This window comes from Notechis scutatus, chromosome 1 (assembly GCF_049901735.1).
Source record: "Notechis scutatus isolate UNSWTSFEM ecotype Mainland chromosome 1, rNotScu1.2, whole genome shotgun sequence".
NCBI lineage: Eukaryota > Metazoa > Chordata > Lepidosauria > Squamata > Elapidae > Notechis > Notechis scutatus.
The window spans coordinates 142,161,435-142,180,586 of record NC_142009.1 but is presented as its reverse complement, the minus strand read 5'-3'; the positions used below and the strand labels follow the sequence as shown (position 1 = coordinate 142,180,586).

At 41.5% G+C, this 19,152-nt stretch overlaps 2 protein-coding genes across 2 annotated transcripts; both read right to left on the bottom strand.

The window, feature by feature from the left end:
• Positions 1-284: 284 nt before the first annotated feature.
• Positions 285-8,364, bottom strand: LOC148133023 (syncytin-B-like). Its single transcript, XM_087947348.1, has 2 exons — positions 8,100-8,364; positions 285-2,258 (listed from the first exon to the last, which is right to left on the bottom strand). The coding sequence occupies exon 2, from the start codon at positions 1,990-1,992 to the stop codon at positions 649-651; it is 1,344 nt and encodes a 447-aa protein (XP_087803474.1). The 5' UTR covers positions 1,993-2,258; positions 8,100-8,364; the 3' UTR covers positions 285-648.
• On the bottom strand, positions 5,110-8,104 carry LOC148133024 (uncharacterized). Its single transcript, XM_087947343.1, has 2 exons — positions 5,291-8,104; positions 5,110-5,178 (listed from the first exon to the last, which is right to left on the bottom strand). The coding sequence occupies exon 1, from the start codon at positions 7,985-7,987 to the stop codon at positions 6,374-6,376; it is 1,614 nt and encodes a 537-aa protein (XP_087803469.1). The 5' UTR covers positions 7,988-8,104; the 3' UTR covers positions 5,110-5,178; positions 5,291-6,373.
• Positions 8,365-19,152: the final 10,788 nt, after the last annotated feature.

The following is a 19,152-nucleotide window of genomic DNA, read 5'->3' as shown; positions in this document are numbered from 1 at the left end:
CAGTAGTGTGTGTGGCCTCCACGTGCCTGTATGACCTCCCTACAATGCCTGGGCATGCTCCTGATGAGGAGGTGGATGGTCTCCTGAGGGATCTCCTCCCACACCTGGACTAAAGCATCCCCCAACTCCTGGACAGTCTGTGGTGCAAGGTGGCATTGGTGGATGGAGCAAGACATGTCCCAGATGTGCTCAGTTGGATTCAGGTCTGGGGAACGGGCAGGCCAGTCCATAGTGTGGGGTGGGGGCTTGAAAGACCACCAAAGATTCGATATTGATCCAAGGAAAACAGTTTTATTGTAGCATTTCTGCAGAAACGGGTTCCTACCCTGGCAGATGGGAGGAACCCAGAGCAAAATTTGCATTTTATTTTATACCCTAACCTACCGCCCCATCCTATGATGGCTTGGTTTACAATCTACCTATTGAATTTCAGTATACAATTCATCACCTAATATGGCACATCAGGAAGTTAGATGCTTCCCAACACGTACACACTTTCTCAGAGCACAACGTGTGATTGTTCAACATTTCAACTCTCCCTTGTACAGTAGAAAAGTATCAACTTGCAGTTTGAGGTTTGAGTCACAGTTACACAATACACAATGGATTTTATTCATATTCTCCTCTTACAATTCCCCCCTTTTCTTTTTACACTCTTGACTCAAACTCAAGCAACAGATCCCCAGCCTCTTTCAGAGCCTTCTGAAACATCATCAGAGGTTCTTCCTCCTGCTTCCCAAATCTTGAACCTACAGTTTTCCCCAATCTTCCACACATTGCTATTACACCAGGGAGACACTGAACACAACAACACAACATCACACAGCATATAATAATTAATATAATTCCCATGATTTTAGATCTCAACCAAGCAGTGCTGGGAAGCCAAGACCATAATGCCCCCCACAGATCTGGCAATGAGGAATCACCTCCTTGTAATAATGGATTAGAATGAATGCGTTCCTCCATCATTTGCACTGTTTTTGTAATATTGGGTTGGAAATCATGGATATATACACAGCAATGCGAATGAATCAAAGCACACACACACCCTTTTGCAGCTAATACAATGTCTAATGCATATCTATTTTGCAAAGCCACTTTTCTAACTTCAGAAAGTTCCGTGTTCAGCATTTTGATTGTCTTGATAGTATCATTAAACATGGCTACTGTAAAGTTATTCAGGATATGTAAATCTCTATAATTCATGGCTACTCCCAATGGTGCCAGCACTCCCTGTGCTATCTGTGTTTTCAACCTTCCCCCCAGCGTTAGTCCTGAACTGATTTCTCTTTTGTTCCGAATCCGTCCCTGGGGTGAGGTATTCAATTTATATATTACTGGTATCACGTATCCCATGGTACAAATCCCACTCCAATATGGTGGCATTTTTCTATACGCATGTTTCCCACACAACACCCACCTAAAATTTTCCATGGCGTACGTTTGATTCGAAGTCCGAGTCCAATTGATTATATCTTCAAAATACATACATATCTGGTATTGGTTCTGATTAAAATAACTCAATTTCTGATAAGTGTTAGAATAACTGTGGTTACTACAAGATGAAGGCATATCAAAAGTTTTGTTGCATTTTCCCCAATCACCCAAATCCACTCCTTTGGATACATTTCTCCTGAAACACGCATATGCTTTTTCTCTCAAATGGACAAATACCTTCCTGGTTATGTTTCTTTCCATAGGAGCCTTCTCAATTTCATTTCCCGTTGGTTTCAAATCCTGTTGACTTAGTGGGATTGCATGCAATGTTAAACCCTCCCCTGTCTTCCCTGGCATGTTCATGCACATCCAGCAGTTAGTTATGTTCAATGCTTGTGATACCTTCTTCAAATCCTTCATATATGTATTGTCATCCCATAAATCTGTCCCCAAGTCTCCAGCTGGTCCAATATATTGAGTCTGTCCTCCTGATGCAATCATCAGTACTATCGTCAAGGTGGTTAGCTCAGTCCAGGGTCCAATCTTCTTCATCTTTTTAAGGTGAGCTTCAGCGGCTGACCATCCACTGGAACTGCCCTCCACTTAGAATTTGGATCTGGTGCCTTCTTGACTCTGCTGTAATGCGTCCAGCCTCCTTCTCGAGTGCGAACTGCAGATTCAGTTGTCAACAGCACCTGGTACGGGCCTTCCCAGCTAGGTTGCAGCTTCTCACTTCTCCAAGTCTTTACTAGGATCCAATCTCCAACTTCATAGGGGTGTTTGCTTCCCGCAAGTGGTGGTCGTTGGGCCAACAATCCCTGTTTATGAAGAGAAAACAAAGACCTGGACAGTGTCTGCAAATATTTTCTCAGAAACAAATCTTTAAATTCAGGTATAGGATTTCCCAATCTGACCAGATAGGGTCGCCCCATTAACATTTCAAAAGGAGAGACCCCTGTGTCTTTCCTTGGGCATGTTCTAATTCTAAGGAGTGCCAGGGGCAGATTCTTTGTCCAAGGCAATCCATTTTCCAATTGGAGCTTGGTCAGGTGTTTCTTCAACTTGCCATTAGCTCTCTCCACCCGGCCACTGGACTCGGGATGTGAAGGAGTGTGCAAATCCCATTTCACCCCAATCGCAGCCATCACTGACTGCAAAACCTTTTGTGTAAAGTGTGTTCCTCTATCCGAATCAATTGCTTCCATCATGCCATATCTGGGGATAATTTGTTCTAACAGGATCTTGGTTACTGTGGGGGCTGTTGCCCTTCTGGTGGGATATGCCTCTACCCATCCTGTTAATTGATCTTTAACCACCAATAAGTACTTCCATCCCCCCTTTTCTGGGAGCTCTGTGAAATCGATCTGAGTCCTTTGAAACAGCCAACTAACCAAAGGCCTTCCCCCCATTTCTTTCTTCCTTGCTGCCTTTTTGTTTACCTTAAGGCAGATCAAGCACTTCCAGCAAATGATCTGAGCTAATGTCCACATTTTGGGGCTCCAGAAATGTGGTTTTACAGCCATCACCAATGCCTCTGTTCCCCAGTGTCCCCCTGTTGTGTCCCTGACTAGCTAAGTCTTCAACCTGGTCCGCATTATGAGCGGGACCATCTTACTGTTCCCATTGGTTGGTGCCGTTTGACAGCAGACTATATAAGGAGCTGTCAAACGGCATCAGCGGGGCATTAGCACTACACTCCCCAGGGGGCGAAAGCTAGGTAGGTGGGAGGTTGGATGTTCTTGTCCCAAGGGGGCCAGGAGAGCACAACGAGCCTCCAGCCTTAGGGTTCAGGCACCTCTGCCCTACCCCATGCAGGCAGTCACCAGACAGGTTTATTCACCATCTTATCTGGTTCCCCTTCTCAGGCTCCTGCCTTGTGACAGGTGGGGTGCCATTTTTTGTGCAAGCCACAGCTAGACCTGCCATCTCTGCAGCGTTGGTTCCAAGGCAGGCAGCTGTCAGTATTTGACCCACAACCCTTGGGATGTGGGGGCCCTTACTCCGCCACAGGCGGGAGGTCACCTGGGCAGGGTTGCTTGCCACGTTTGTCAGGGTCTCCTTCCCAGGCCAGGTGCTCGTCCCTGGCCACTAGTTCAATTTCCTCACTAGTTCAATTTCCTGGTTATACCATTGTATTCCCAAAAGGCTGGGCAGCGCGTGTCCTTAGCTAGGGAAAGGGGTGTTGTGTCCCTGACTAGCTAAGTCTTCAACCTGGTCCGCATTATGAGCGGGACCATCTTACTGTTCCCATTGGTTGGTGCCGTTTGACAGCAGACTATATAAGGAGCTGTCAAACGGCATCAGCGAGGGGCAGTTGGGGCTCCGGCTCCAGCCAGCCGGCTGCCAGCCCAGCTGGGCAGCCACGTTAATCTGTTACTGCTTCAAATAAAGAAACGTTATTCTTCAGCTCCTGTGTCTGCCTGGTGTGTCCGTCTAGACCAATACAACACCCCCTTTGTGTACTTTTTCTAGAATTCCCCTCATTACATCCCTGGGGACGATTTTCACCCCTTCTGATGTTTTCCACCCATCCTCTGTTAGTATGCACCCTTCTCCTTCCAACTCGTCTTTCTCTTTCCCCTCTGGCTTCCAATTCTCATCCTCTTCTACTTCCAACAAGGGAATTGATACCATTACCAGTTCCACCTCCCCTGCCGCTTCTTTTGTCCATTTGTCTGCCCACCTGTTTCCAACTACCTCTGGGAATACCCCTTTCTGATGAGCATTCACATGTACTATTGACACTTGATTTGGCAGTTGCAGGGCCTACAGAACCTGTTCCACAAGCTGTAATTGTTCAACTTGTTTCCCATCAGCCCTGATAAAACCCCTCTCCTGCCAGATCTTACCAAAGGTATGGACCACATCCCAGGCATATTTGGAATCAGTCCAAATTGTCACATCAATTCCTTCAGCCAATTCCAAGGCTCTCTTCAAAGCAAACAACTCGCACTTTTGTGCAGACCATGAAGAAGGAAGGGAGCCTTTTTCTATGACCTCCCCTTCTCCTGTCACAACTGCAAATCCTGACTTCCTTTTTCCTTCTTCAACCCTACTTGATCCATCCACAAACCATCTCTCCCCATCTTTCAAAGGAGTCTCTTCCAGATCCTCCCTCACCTTTGTCATCAAATCTACTTGCAACAAACAATCATGGTCTTCAGCCTCCCATTCCTGCCTTCTTCCTTCTAAAAATTTGGCTGGGTTCAGATTCCTATCTGTCCCAATCACTACATCAGGACTGGTTCTCAAAATGGCCTCATATTTGAGAATCCGTCCTTCTGTCATCCAAGTTGTTGCCAACTGACTTAGCACAGAAGTAACCTGATGAGGAGAATGCACCACCAGGGCCCCTCCAAAGGTTAATTTATTGCTCTCTACTACCAACATAGCTGTATCCGCCACAGCCTGCACACAGATTCGCCACCCACTTACTACCGGCTCCAGAATTTTGCTCAGAAAGGCGATGGGCTGGTACTGCCCCCCCCCTCTTCTGTGCCAACACTCCTAGTGCCGTTCCCTGGGCTGCTGACACATACAGATGAAATGGGAGCTTCAAATTGGGCAAGGCCAAAACCGGTGCGGATGACAGTGCCTTCTTTAAATCCTCCCACTTCTCATCATCTCCCTCTAACCATTCTATACTCTCTCCTTTCCCTACCAACTTCCTGTGCAGGAATTGGGCTAACACAGTGTATTGGTCCACCCAGACTCTGCAATACCCCAGCAATCCAAGGGCTTTCCTGACTTCTGTCTTATTTCTGGGAGGAGCCAAGCTCATGATCCCTTTCACCCTCTCAGGATCCAGGGACCTCACCCCCTGCTGAATATAATGCCCCAAATATTTCACCTTCCTTTCCACAAATTGGATCTTTTCCCTTGAAACTGTCAATCCTTGCTCCTTCAGCCAATTTAACAAAGCCACAGATGTTGCTCTGACCTCTTTCTCTTTCTTCCCAGTCAGCAACAAATCATCCACATACTGAATCAACGTGATCCCTTTCCCTTTTTCAAAAGACACTAACTTCTCTTCCAAAGCCTGTCCAAACAACAAAGGGCTCTCAGTATATCCCTGGGGAAGTACTGTCCACCTTAGTTGCTGTTTCCTTCCACTCTCAGGATCATCCCATTCAAATGCAAACAGGTCTCTACTTCTTTCCTCAAGGGGGCACGCCCAGAAAGCATCCTTCAGATCTACCACAGTAAACCATTTGTCTTTAGGAGGGATTCGTCCCAAGATAGTATAGGGGTCGGGAACCACCGGGAATCTGGGAACCACTATGCTATTGATCCTCCTCAAGTCCAAAACCAATCTATGTTTCCCATCCTTCTTCAATACAGCAAGCATTGGAGAATTAAAAGGTGACATAGTAGGCTCCAACATGCCCTGTTTCAACAATTTATCAATCACAGGCTTCAACCCCTCTCTCCCCCTTCTACTCATTGGATATTGTGATGTCCAAAGCTTTGTCACCCCAGGCTGCACTTGAATCTTGATTGGCTGAATGTTCATTCGCCCTACCTTCTCTTCTCCTGCCCAAACCTCATCCGAAATTGCCCTCTCATCTTCCACAGTCATCTTACACATCCTTACTCCCTTCCCGGTATCCCACAGCTGGATACCAAACGCAGGCAGCAGATCTCTTCCTAGCAAATTCACTCCAGAATCAGGAATATACAACACTTCAGCCTCAGTCACCACTTCATTCATTTCCAGTCTGATTTGTTCAAACACCCTCACATCCTGTGATTTTCCACTCACCCCCACTACTTTTATCACTTTCCTTGATCTATGTGCACCCTCTATCGGGTCACACACAGAAGTCCGGCTTGTGCCGGTGTCTATCAGGAACAGCCGTTCCTGATGGTTAGGACCCACTGAAATGTTTACCAATGGCTCCCCGCAGGTCCTCTTAAAGGAGCCGGAACAGCCCTAATCATCATACAATGCATAACTCCTCTCCCTTTGGTTGGTAGGACACTCGCGCGCAAAGTGTCCTTCCTTCCCACACCTAAAGCAGCTTCTATCCATTCCAGGCTGTCTCATTCCCATCCCTCTGAAACCTCTTCCTCTTCCTCTGAAACCTCCTTGCATTCCACCTCGCCTTCTCTCACCCTGGCCTCCCATTGCTCCGCTTACACAATCCACGCTTTTCTTCACCTCATTCTTAGCTGCAGCCTGCATTGTAGCCAACATCATTTGAGATTTCTGTCTGGTTTTCACAGTATCCCTGTTAACAAATACTTGTTGAGCAGTTTTCAGGAGATCTGTCATTCCAACTGCGCCCCAATTATCTAATTTTTGAATTTTCTTCTGAATATCTGGCCAGGCCCCAGTCACAAACTGCATTTTCAGCATGGATTCAAACGCAGGTGTGCTTGGGTCTACTCCAGAGTATTTTACCAGACTTTCCCTCAACTTTGTACAATAGTCACCAGGGGATTCATCTTTGCCTTGTGTTACTTCAAAGGCTTTGATTAAATTCCTCCCCTGTGGCACAGTAATTTTGATGCCATTTAATATCATTGTTTTAAGGTCCCGCATATTCCATCTATGCTCCTCATTTTGTATGTCCCAATCAGGAGTGGCCAATGGGAATTTCACATCTCCAGCAACCGCATTATCAATCCCCAGTTGCGATCTGCGCCAGACTTCTATTGCCCCTTGTCTAATCAAATCCCTTTCTTCTGGGGTGAATAGATGTCCCAAAACATACATCAATTCCGGATACATGTAATCATTTGGTCCCAAAAACAACTCTAACTGTTCTGACACATTATTGGCATTTTCGTGAAGTCTTGGAAGGGTCTTTTTTAAGTCCCGTAGTTCACTTGCCTTAATTGGAAACACCGCATACATTGAAACCGCGTTTCCCTGGGCATTTACTCCATTCGGGACTTCACGGAGGGGAAAGGCAGATGCCTGAGGTTGTTCCGGAAAAGGCAAGTTTTTTACATTTTGTTCAAGTTGACGCAGTTCTCTCAGCAGCGGTCTATACGGGGGCGGCTGCTGAGAGGGAGGGGGTGATGGCGGCAGAGGAATCGCCGCTGCTTGGTCTACCGGCGCGTTAGGCGCTACCGGAGCCTGCAGAATTGGAGGGGGCAACGGATGTGTCTTATACAAATATTCATCCGATCCCTCTTCGTTCTGCTTTGCACAATATTGTCCTGCCGGTGGGTCAGGACCCTCAAAATTTACATGAAACCACACCTCAATATATGGTAATTGTGAATTCATCTTATGTCCAATTATGTATTCTTTTAATTGATTTATCCAATAAATACTGGTCTCCCTGTCCGCAGCCCAGTGGTATGGGAATTTAGGGTCAATTAGAGGGTATTTTGGCCACCGGTTTCTACTAAGGTAGATCATATGTTTCTTCTCCAGCTCCTTCGTAAAGTGTTTCAGATTCGGGGAGAACCACTGCTGGAGCAGTTGTCCCAAAGGCGAATCTGTGGGTATTGGTTTCCTGCCATCTGATTCAGTTTCTAACTCCGGATAATCCCTTCCTGGATCCCCCAATCCCTTACTCTGTCCCTTTCCCATCACTTCCTTACTCGACTAACCAGTCCGATCCTCCAGCAAGCGCTGGATTCTCTCCTGAGAGTTTAAGGATTCCCTCCTCTAATCTTTTTCAAACGAAAGAAACAAGTTTTACCTGATCACTCCAGACCTCCGAGGTAGTGGATGTGTGGGCGTCCCCAACTCAGGCTTTCCTCTATTCTCTTTTCGATAGTCCCAGACTATCAGCCGGCAAAACACTGTTTCCGAGGATCGTCTGGATTTCCAGTCGCCTCTGGAGCCGACCAGAATTCGGGGAGGAGGCACCTCTCAACGGGAGGTCGTGGCCACTACTCACCTAGTCCCCGGCTTCTGGAAGACCACCGTTGAGGTTCCTGCCTGGCTCGCCAAAATTGTGGGGTGGGGGCTTGAAAGACCACCAAAGATTCGATATTGATCCAAGAAAAACAGTTTTATTGTAGCATTTCTGCAGAAACGGGTTCCTACCCTGGCAGATGGGAGGAACCCAGAGCAAAATTTGCATTCTATTTTATACCCTAACCTACCGCCCCATCCTATGATGGCTTGGTTTATAATCTACCTATTGAATTTCAGTATACAATTCATCACCTAATATGGCACATCAGGAAGTTAGATGCTTCCCAACACGTACACACTTTCTCAGAGCACAACGTGTGATTGTTCAACGTTTCAACTCTCCCTTGTACAGTAGAAAAGTATCAACTTGCAGTTTGAGGTTTGAGTCACAGTTATACAATACACAATGGATTTTATTCATATTCTCCTCTTACAATAGCATCAATGCCTTCGACTTGCAGGAACTGCTGACACACTCCAGCCACGTGAGGTCTAGCAGTCTTGCATTAGGAGGAACCCAGGGCCAACCGCACCAGCATATGGTCTCACAAGGGGTCTGAGGATCTCATCTCAGTACCTAATGGCAGTCAGGCTACCTCTGGCAAGCACATGGAGGGCTGGGCGGCCCCCTAAAGAAATGCCACCCCACATCATTACTGACCCACTGCCAAACCGGTCATGCTGGAGGATGTTGCAGGAAGCAGAACGTTCTCCACGGCGTCTCCAGACCCTGTCACATCTGACACATGTGCTCAGTGTGAACCTGCTTTTATCTGTGAACAGCACAGGCTGCTAGTGGCGAATTTGCCAATCTTGGTGTTCTCTGGCAAATGCCAAACGTCCTTCACGGTGTTGGGCTGCAAGCACAACCCCCACCTGTGGACGTCGGGCCCTCATACCACCCTCATGGAGTCTGTTTCTGACCATTTGAGCAGCCACATGAACATTTGTGGCCCCCTGGAGGTCATTTTGCAGGGCTTTGGCAGTGTCCCTCCTTGCACAAAGGTGGAGGTAGTGGTCCTGATGCTGGGTTGTTGCCCTCCTACGCCCTCCTCCATGTCTTCTGATGTACTGGCCTGTCTCCTGGTAGTGCCTCCATGCTCTGGACACTACACTGACAGACACAGCAAACCTTCTTGCCACAGCTCGCATTGATGTGCCATCCTGGATGAGCTGCACTACCTGAGCCACTTGTGTGGGCTGTAGACTCCGTCTCATGCTACCATTAGAGTGAAAGCACCGCCAGCATTCAAAAGTGACCAAACCATCAGCCAGAAAGCATAGGACCTGAGAAGTGGTCTGTGGTCACCACCTGCAGAACCACTCCTTTATTGGGGATGTCTTGCTAACTGCCTCTGCTTCCACCTGTTGTCTATTCCATTTGCACAACAGCATGTGAAATTGATTGTTAATCAGTGTTGCTACCTAAGTGGACAGTTTGATTTCACAGAAGTGTGATTGACTTGGAGTTACATTGTGTTGTTTAAGTGTTCCCTTTATTTTTTTGAGCAGTGTACTATTTATACTAGCTTCTGTTAGGATCCAAGTATGTTTATTAAAGGTTGAAAGGATTGAAAACATTTTTCAGGATATTGGCTTCAACCTAGTACTCTAATAGGTATTAAGAATGCACCTAAGACCATGTTAGCATTGATTCAAAGTCAGATCACATTAGCATTTCTTCCATTACCTGGTGGATATCTGCCAGTGAGTTAGCAATGCATATAAAAACAGAATCAGGTGGTCAGATCAATTAATTAATAGCACTTCTTTCTTTCCATGGCTTAACTTTCCACACGTCTTTCTTCATGAAACCTGCTCCCTTTCTTCACCCAGAGAAGAACTAAAAGTCTTGCAAACTCTTAACACTTTGAAGTAGATTTCAGTCAGATAAAATGAAGCCATTTAAACAAGCCATTGCAATAAGCATGGAAAGATTCTTCATTCATTACATGGAGAAATGGAATCTGTATGCATGCATTTATGGAGTTGTCCCTTTGGATAACTTAACCAAAAGAATTTTTTAAGTTTCAGTATTAAAGAAAATATATCATATTAGACTTGTATGTGGATGGATTTTAGCCATAGAAGTTAAATAGTCAATTCCATCTTTTGTTTACTTTACCAGATTTGTAATGAATTATGATGGATCAGCATGCTGTTATTTGAGGCCCCTCTTATCATAAAACAGTTGCTCCAAATACCAGATTAATTAGAGCTTTCGTCCCTCTAGCCCAGCTCTCCTTTTGATTTTTTTTAAAGTTTCAAATGCAAATCAAGAAAGTCTCATTTCAATTTTTAACGTCAGTTACAGGTTTTTATCTTATAAATGGAAGTCAATTCAGGCATTCTGAAATGATCCTAATTAGGTAAGAGTGTTGGTCTTGGCTAAAGTATTAAGCCAAAGAAATAGATAATGCTAAGCATATATTATGAAGTGTGGGTGTCATTATGAGCTGAGCTCAGTTTTCACTTTCCATCTCCAGCAAAAAACCTGAAATGACACAAGCCTGAAGATGATGAATGAGACTTCATCGAAACGTCGTCTAGATACTTCCAATTTTACGCGGGAAAACCCGAAAACCCGAATAACCAAAGATCCACATACAAATACCCACGAGAACCTCAGAAAACACATATATATATGTATAATGTGTGTGTGTGTGTGTGTGTGTGTGTGTTTTGTGAGGTGGCAAGACTTGAAATAAAAGTAGGAAATCAAACTATTTAGGACCACAGGTCAGAGTACCCTAGCAGTAACAATATAAGAGAACAGGTACACATGCAATGCAGTAAATGTGAAAACAGACCAATTTTGTGACATTCAGATATTACTGGAAGGAAACAAGGAGATAAGAGTGAAGGCCTATGTAGCGAAAAGGCATGGTAAAAGCAGTTAGGACAGAGACCGGGTATAAAGTTGATGATTTTAAATCATTACCTACAAAGGAACAATGGTCTCTGAATCTTTAATGACTATGTAAAGAAAGATGATCTGAGATTCTGTAGCTTTCATGGTTGTGCAAAGAAAAAGTATTATTTCCAACCATCCTTGTTAATCTGCCACAATGACCTAATCTGCCTTAATTGAAATATGTTATGTCCTTCTGAGATCTGAGCTTTGCTTTAATCAAGAAGACCTTGATCTTAGGATTCAGCTTATTAGTGCTTCCAGACACCTGACACCTCCTGCATAATATATAGCTGAGTGTCATGATAGCTCCTACTCTTAATCATTATTAAAAGAACTTGGTTCCATTGGGATATAGATGCCCAGCAATGGAACAAATGCATGTGTGGTGGTGCTATGTTGCAATAATTCTTGGAAGAGAATTAATGCAACATAGTTCCCAAGAAAAGCATCATTCCTACAAGACACCAAACCCAATGATGCTAAATCAAGGGTCTTCAAACTTGGTAAGTTTAAGACTTGTGGATTTCAACTCCCAGAATTCCTGAGCTAACATGACTAGAGGAGGAATTCTGGGAGATGAAATCCACAAGTCTTAAAGCTGTCAAGTTTGAAGAACCCTATGCTAAATGAACCAAGAAATCCAGGAAGGTGAAGAAGATAGTATATTCTATCATTTCTTATCTGAGGAAAGTAATAATCAAATAACCAAGGCAACATCAGGACACAACCCAAGTCTGAAGATCTAATTTAATTGGTTCGAAGTAACTCACTTTCTCCAACCAGATGGCAGACTACTTCTGACATAGTCAGCATCCTACAGTCTACCTTCCAAATATATGCATGGATATACTTCTAATAGAAAATATTGGGCTAAAGCATCATTTCACTTATTTCCTTCAAATATTGATCTTTCTTTTGTTAGTTTTGTAGTCTGAGTTGATTTTGTCTCCTTATTGTATTAAAAGAAGACACACATTTTAAGAAATAACTCAAGGGAAAAAACAATTGACAGGAGGTAGGGATACCTTTTATTTGAACAGATGTTCTTCTATACTCATTGATAATGGAAGCTCAGTAGACAAGAAATCCCAGCTAAGTGTAGACTATTGCATGGAAATCTCATGTTGTAGTTTACCAGATGAATTATTGACACATGCCATATGGATTGAGCTTTGAGCTTTTATTCTTGACTGAAGGTGTAATGCTCCAGACCAAAGTTGCAAGGAATATTATATTTTTTCAAACTTACTCTTTCTTACATTATTAACATCTCCACTCAGGCCATCACTAGTATTTTTCCAATTGCACTCCCAGTCCCGCTATTCATATTTTTCAGTTATACTATTGTGACAAATAATTAAAATGTCAACTCAAAAACAGTTTCGTCTAAATTAATGGCCTTTGTGGCCTTGGATTTCTGAAAAAAGAAAGCATGCCATTGTTAATGTTTCTTTGCCTATAAAGCAGTTAGGGGAAAAAGTGTCCTTCAATAGACATTAAGTCTAGCAGTTAGAAAAACATTCCTTAGAGAGCTTTTATATATATTATTATTGTCATGATATTTTATGCAAGAACCGCTACCTAGGCAAAAGAGTGTGAAACATTTTTTTTAAAATCAAGAGCAATGTGTCCCCTGACAGCCAATAAGCAAAAAGAAAAGAGTTCTGTCAGGGCCTAGTGGGAAGATTTTTTTTTGGTCTTTGGGGAGAGTTGGCCGGAATCCCGGAAGAGAAGGAAGAGGTTACCCCACATAAAGTTGGAAACTGAGTTGTTCAGCTATAGTTAGAATTGTGTTAGGCTTTTTTGTATTTTTTTAATTATGTGTTGTGTGGATTACTTTTACCCCTTCCATAAAGCTGATTTTGTTTCAATCCTGGAAATCAATGGCTGCCTTGTAGCACTTCAGCTTGTCAGAGCTAAAGCCTCTCAATTTTTTTAAAATAATTTTTTAATGAAAATTAGGTTTTAAAAACATTGAACGTGGTGATCTTTTTGACACATATCTCAGTCTTTACATTGTTATATAAACAAAATATCATCAAACAGTATAGACATTTATATACATATATACAACTATACATATATTTGCATTGTAATCTTTGTATCAATTTCTATCTTAAACATTATGTTACAATATAATCTCTTCTTAAATTCTATTTCACATTTTGAGACTTCCTTTCATACCCCTCCAATTATAAAATTTTTCCCATATTACATAGAATTCTGAAATGTCTCGCTCCTTCAGTTCTAACATCATACTATCTAACTCAGCGCACTGAAAAATTTTTTTCTATTAGTGCTTCATTGTTCGGTATTCCTTTTAACTTTCATATTTGGGCAATTAATAATCTTGCAGCTGTAATAATATGAATGATTAGGTATATATCTGCTTTTTTTGAAATTCTCATTTATTATTCCCAATAAAAACATTTCTGGTGTATAATTTATTTTTAGGTCAAACATTTCTTCTAACCATTGCCATATTTTGTGCCAAAATTCTTGTATTTTCTTGCACTCCCACCACATATGATAATAGGTGCCCCGTTCTTTCAAACATTTCCAGCATATAGGTGATTGAGAGCTATACATTTTGGCTAACCTGGTAGGTGGGAGATACCATCTGTAAAACATCTTAAACAGGTTTTCTTTGTAGGATGTAGCTAATGTAATCTTTATATTCTGATCCCAAATTTGCTGCCATTGATCCAAATTTATGTTATGGCTGAAATTTCTAGACCAAGTTAACATTGGTTCTTTCACCTGCTCCTCATACATCTTACAATGTAGTAAATAGTTATACAATTTCTTTATTTGTTTCTTCTCTGATCCTAATAATATTTTATCTAATATTGTATCTTGACAATTTATTCCCCATTCTTTTTTATCCCTTTCATATCTGGATTGTACTTGGATATGCCCACAATTCCAACGTTAAGCCTTGCTGGTTAAGTTCCAGTGTTTGTTTTAATCTTCCTTCATCTGTTAGGATATCTTTATATGTGATTGCCTTTTACTGGTTGTAGAGATTCGGATATGACATAGCTTCTAAGGGGGAAAGCCAGCTTGGAGTTTCCATATAATTTTGCGATCTTATTTTATTCCAAATTAAGATTAGAGTTTGTCGGATTTTGTGTCTCAAAAAATATTGATGTGTCATATGTCTACTGGCTGGGCCACAGATATGCATGCCAGCCCTGTTGTAAATCATGCCCTTCTAAAAGTAAAAGTCTTTTATTTTCCAAGTTTATCCAATCCTTAATCCATGTTAAGGTGGCCGCTTGATAGTACAGTTTCCAATCTGAAAAACCTAACCCCACTCTTTCTTTGGGGGTCTTGTAAATGTTTTAATTTGATTCTTGGTCTTTTACCCTGCCACACAAAATTTAACGTTATTTTGTTCAGATCTTTAAAAAAAAAATCCCTAATTTAATTGGTATATTTTGGAATAAAAACAAAATTTTGGATAGTATGTTCATTTTAATTGCTGAAATTCTGCCTATTAATGATAGTTGAAGATTATTCCAATTTTCTAAATCTGTTTTAATTTGTCTCAATAAATTCTCATAATTATCTTCCTTAATTGTTGAACAACTTGCAGAAATATTAATTCCTAGGTATTTTATTTTTTGTACTATTTGAATATCTAATATCTTAACAAGCCTCCCAAAAGTTTTGATTTCTCATTTTGTATTTACCCAAAGCTGGTTTTATCTTTCTTGGTGACTTCAATCTACCTCATATTGACTGGACCCTAAATAAATGTACAACTGAAGCTGATACAAAAATTTATGCCACCAGATAAAGACTGAATGCACCAATTATCACATTAAACAAGAGGAAAACCTTCTACGCACCAATTCCACCCGTGCTTTTTACAATTTTGTAAACAACAAACTAAAAGACTCAAGGTCCATCCCACCCCTGATAGGACCTAATGGTAAAGACTGCAACGATGACAGCATTAAAGCCAACATCTTTAACACATTCTTCAGCTCAGTATTTGTAAACAGCAATGGATCATGCCCAGTATTTCCTAGCCGAACCACAGACAACTACAATGATCTAATACATATCAATTTTATAGAAGACAACGTTGAAAAAGCACTACACAATCTAAAACCATCTCTATCTATTGGACCGGACGGAATATGTGCCTACTTCTTAAAAAAGCTATCCAGTGCCATAGCCGAACCTCTAGGCATAATCTTTGAAAAATCTTTCAGGACCAGCTCCTTGCCTAACCTATGGTCACAAGCCACGGTCATCCCCATCTTCAAAAAGGGAGACCCCAGCCTAGTTGAAAATTACAGACCAATCTCTTTATGCTGCATCACCTGTAAAGTCATGGAATCAATTATTAACCAATCCATTATCCTCCACTTAGAGACAAACAACCTACTCTCCAATAAACAATTTGGTTTCAGGAAAAAACTATCCTGTAATCTGCAACTCTTACACTGCAAAAACTACACAACTCGATCAGGGCAAAGAAATAGACACAATCTACATAGACTTCTGTAAAGCCTTTGATTCAGTGGTACACGACAAACTACTCCTAAAATTAAAATATTATGGTATCTCTGGACAACTGCATAACTGGATAGAAGCATTCCTGTCAAACAGAAAACAAATGGTCAAAATTGGGAGTGTCCTATCAAATTCTGTATCTGTCAATAGTGGTGTCCCCCAAGGCAATGTTCTAGGACCAACTCTCTTCATACTCTACATAAATGACCTCTGTGATCATATTAAGAGCAACTGCATTCTTTTCGCTGATGATGTAAAGCTGTTCAATACCACAGACAATACTGCTACCCTTCAAAAAGATCTTGACTGTATCAGAATGGTCAAACAAATGGCAACTTCAAATCTCAACAAATAAATGCTCTGTCTTACATATTGGCAAAAAAAAATCAGAAAATAAAATACAAGCTGAATAGTCAAGATCTTGTTGATGATCCAAGCTCTGTGAAGGACCTTGGAATACTCATCTCTAATGATCTAAGTGCTAGAGCCCACTGTAACTACATAGCCAAAAAGGCATTAAGAGTTGTTAACCTAATCCTACGTAGCTTTTTCTCTGGTAATATCACACTACTAACTAGAGCATACAAAACATTTGCTAGACCAATACTCGAATACAGCTCATCAGTCTGGAACCCACCTTACGTATCTGATATTAGCACAGTTGAGAAAGTCCAGAAATATTTCACCAGAAGAGTTCTCCACTCTTCTACTCGTTATAGAATACCTTATGCCACCAGATTTGAAATTCTAGACCTAGAAATCCTTGAATTATGCTGTCTTCGGTCTGATCTAAGTATGGTATATAAAATCATACATTGCAATGTCCTACTTGTCAATGAATACTTCAGCTTCAACCATAACAACACAAGAGCACACAATAGATACAAACTCAAGGTTAACCACACCAAACTTGATTGCAGGAAATACGACTTTAGCCACAGAGTCGTCAATGTCTGGAATACTCTACCTGACTCTGTAGTTTCTTCCCCAAACCCCAAAAACTTTAACCTTAGACTGTCTACTATTGACCTCACCCCTTTCCTAAGAGGTCTGTAGCGGGCGTGCATAAGCACATCAACATGCCTACCGTCTCTGTCCTATTGTTTCTTTTATTTTTCTTATATGTACCCATTTCATGTATTCATAACTATGTATATACTTATACCAATTATCTTGTAAGCGATTGACAAATCAAATAAATAAATAAATAAAATAAATAAAGTATTTCCCCTTCAGTTCTCTCCTAGGTCTGCAGAGGGCTGGTGGGGAAGGGAGAAACTGGTTTATAGTATATGGGGGAGGGACAGCAAGCAAGCCTAATTTACCAGTTGTTTTTATTCACAAGCATGTTGACCTCAGAACGGAAGGACCTCAGAGGAGGAGCTGCTTCAATCCTGAGGGCACCTCTTCCCTTTCCGTATTACAACAAATTATTTCAGTACAGTACAATTCTTGACTTTTGTAAAGGGTAATCCTAATAGCCCTGTAATGTTCAGCTTATTCTCTAACTTACAAGGATGATAGTATCTTTCCCCCATTAAATTTAGTAAGGCAAAGCATAAGCTGCAATGCATTTCAGTTTCTCCCATTTTCATTATACTCTACCAGATGCTACTTGCACCAGTGAAGAGGCTTATATCCCAACGTTTATGTCATCAACCATTAAGAGTGAGAAGATAGACAGCTCTGTTGCTCTGAGCACTGAACAGGGAATAATGCTTCCTTCCTTCCATCAAATTTAGAAATGGCCTATGTCTCATTCATATGTGTGTATACACACATTTATATACATGTGTGTGTGTATGTACACACACACACACACACACACACACACACACACACACACACACACACATATATATATATATATATATATATATATATATATATATATATATATATATATATATATATATATATATATATATATATGTTTTATAAGTTTTATACTTATATATGTTCGGCTTGGTTATATTTTCCCATGTCATTGTAGTTCTTTTAAAGTTGTAGCAACGTTTCAGCAGAATCTCATCTGCCATCATCAGGCTTCTGTATTGTGTCCGTCTGTGGGTCTGTAAAACCACTGTAAAGTCTGACCCACAGACGGACACAATATGTGTTCTATGTATGTATGTATATATATGTATATGTATATGTATGTATATGAATGTATGTGTGTGTATATACATATACACGTGTGTGTGTGTGTGTGTGTGTGTGTGTGTAAATATGTGTATATCCACACACGTGTGTGGGGGGGGCATTCCTGATGGATTTTTTAATATTATCATTTCTCAAGATATAAGATCCAGAACCCGCAATTTATTTGTTCCAAATAAGCTTAAAGTGAAGTAAGCAAAGAAATGCTTGAGCATTTACTGTCAATCCAGAGTAAACAACCTCTGCATTCCCAAACCATACAAAGCATGGATATTTGGTGGTGCTATGTCTGTTGGGGTAAAAAATATATATATAGCAAAAGTGATGTATTAAGATGTATTAACGCATCTGGTTTTATTTTAAAAGAAGGAAGAAAAGGCCAGTCCTTACAACTTGGAACAAAAATTGAACAAAAATTCAGTCTTGCCCGCTCTAATGATATCACCATGTTCCTGACACATTTTTGCAACCTTGAGAAGGCACTTAGAAAAGACAGTGTGATTTCACCAGGTTACCCTCACTCTAACCCCACCCTGTGTAAATAATAATAGGGAGAATGACTGAAATGCTATGGAATCCATTTTTCTTGTTGAGAGAACTTTTCACAGTTCTGATTGAACAAACAGAGGTTTATGCTTTCCTCCCAGTCTGGAAGAAACGGCTGATGTGCAATTATGTCTGAAGAGTTCTCTTAGCTGAGCTCTTTCAGCTTCATTCCTAGGGCGTTATGTTCTTCTCCTATGAGGTTAGGGCATGGTGAATTCCTGCTGGCTCAGGAGAACAGCTTCAGAAGTTGGGAAATCTATTAGAGTTGTAGAACTTTGTCCAACATAGGGTAGGAGAATGGGCAAATATGACCAGCGATGGATTTATTTGTTTGTTTGCTTGGCCAAGGCAATGGGAGTTTTCAGTGGCTTAGGTGATTTGTGCCTCTTAACTCGATCTTGATTTTCCAGGGTTTGGCGGATTGAGGTCAGGATTATGCTTGTCATGAGCAAGACTGAAGGGTGTTATTGTGTGTGTTCAGCTGAAATTGGAATGTGTATGCCTTAAGCAAGATTGTACACTTCTTGATTGCTTTGTAGTGGTACTATTTCAAGTGAAAAGTAAAAGGGGTGGGAGTGAAGTATTAAAAGGAAACTTTTTCATGGTGGAAAAAAATGTTTTATTGTTCGATGTGCAACCTCCCGCTCTGTGCATATGGGATTGACGCTCTTATTAACTGTACAAG

Excerpts from the sequence above, each read along its gene's own strand:
- LOC148133023 (XM_087947348.1), bottom strand. The coding sequence starts at position 1,992 with ATGAAGAAGATTGGACCCTGGACTGAGCTAACCACCTTGACGATAGTA.
- LOC148133024 (XM_087947343.1), bottom strand. The coding sequence starts at position 7,987 with ATGGGAAAGGGACAGAGTAAGGGATTGGGGGATCCAGGAAGGGATTAT.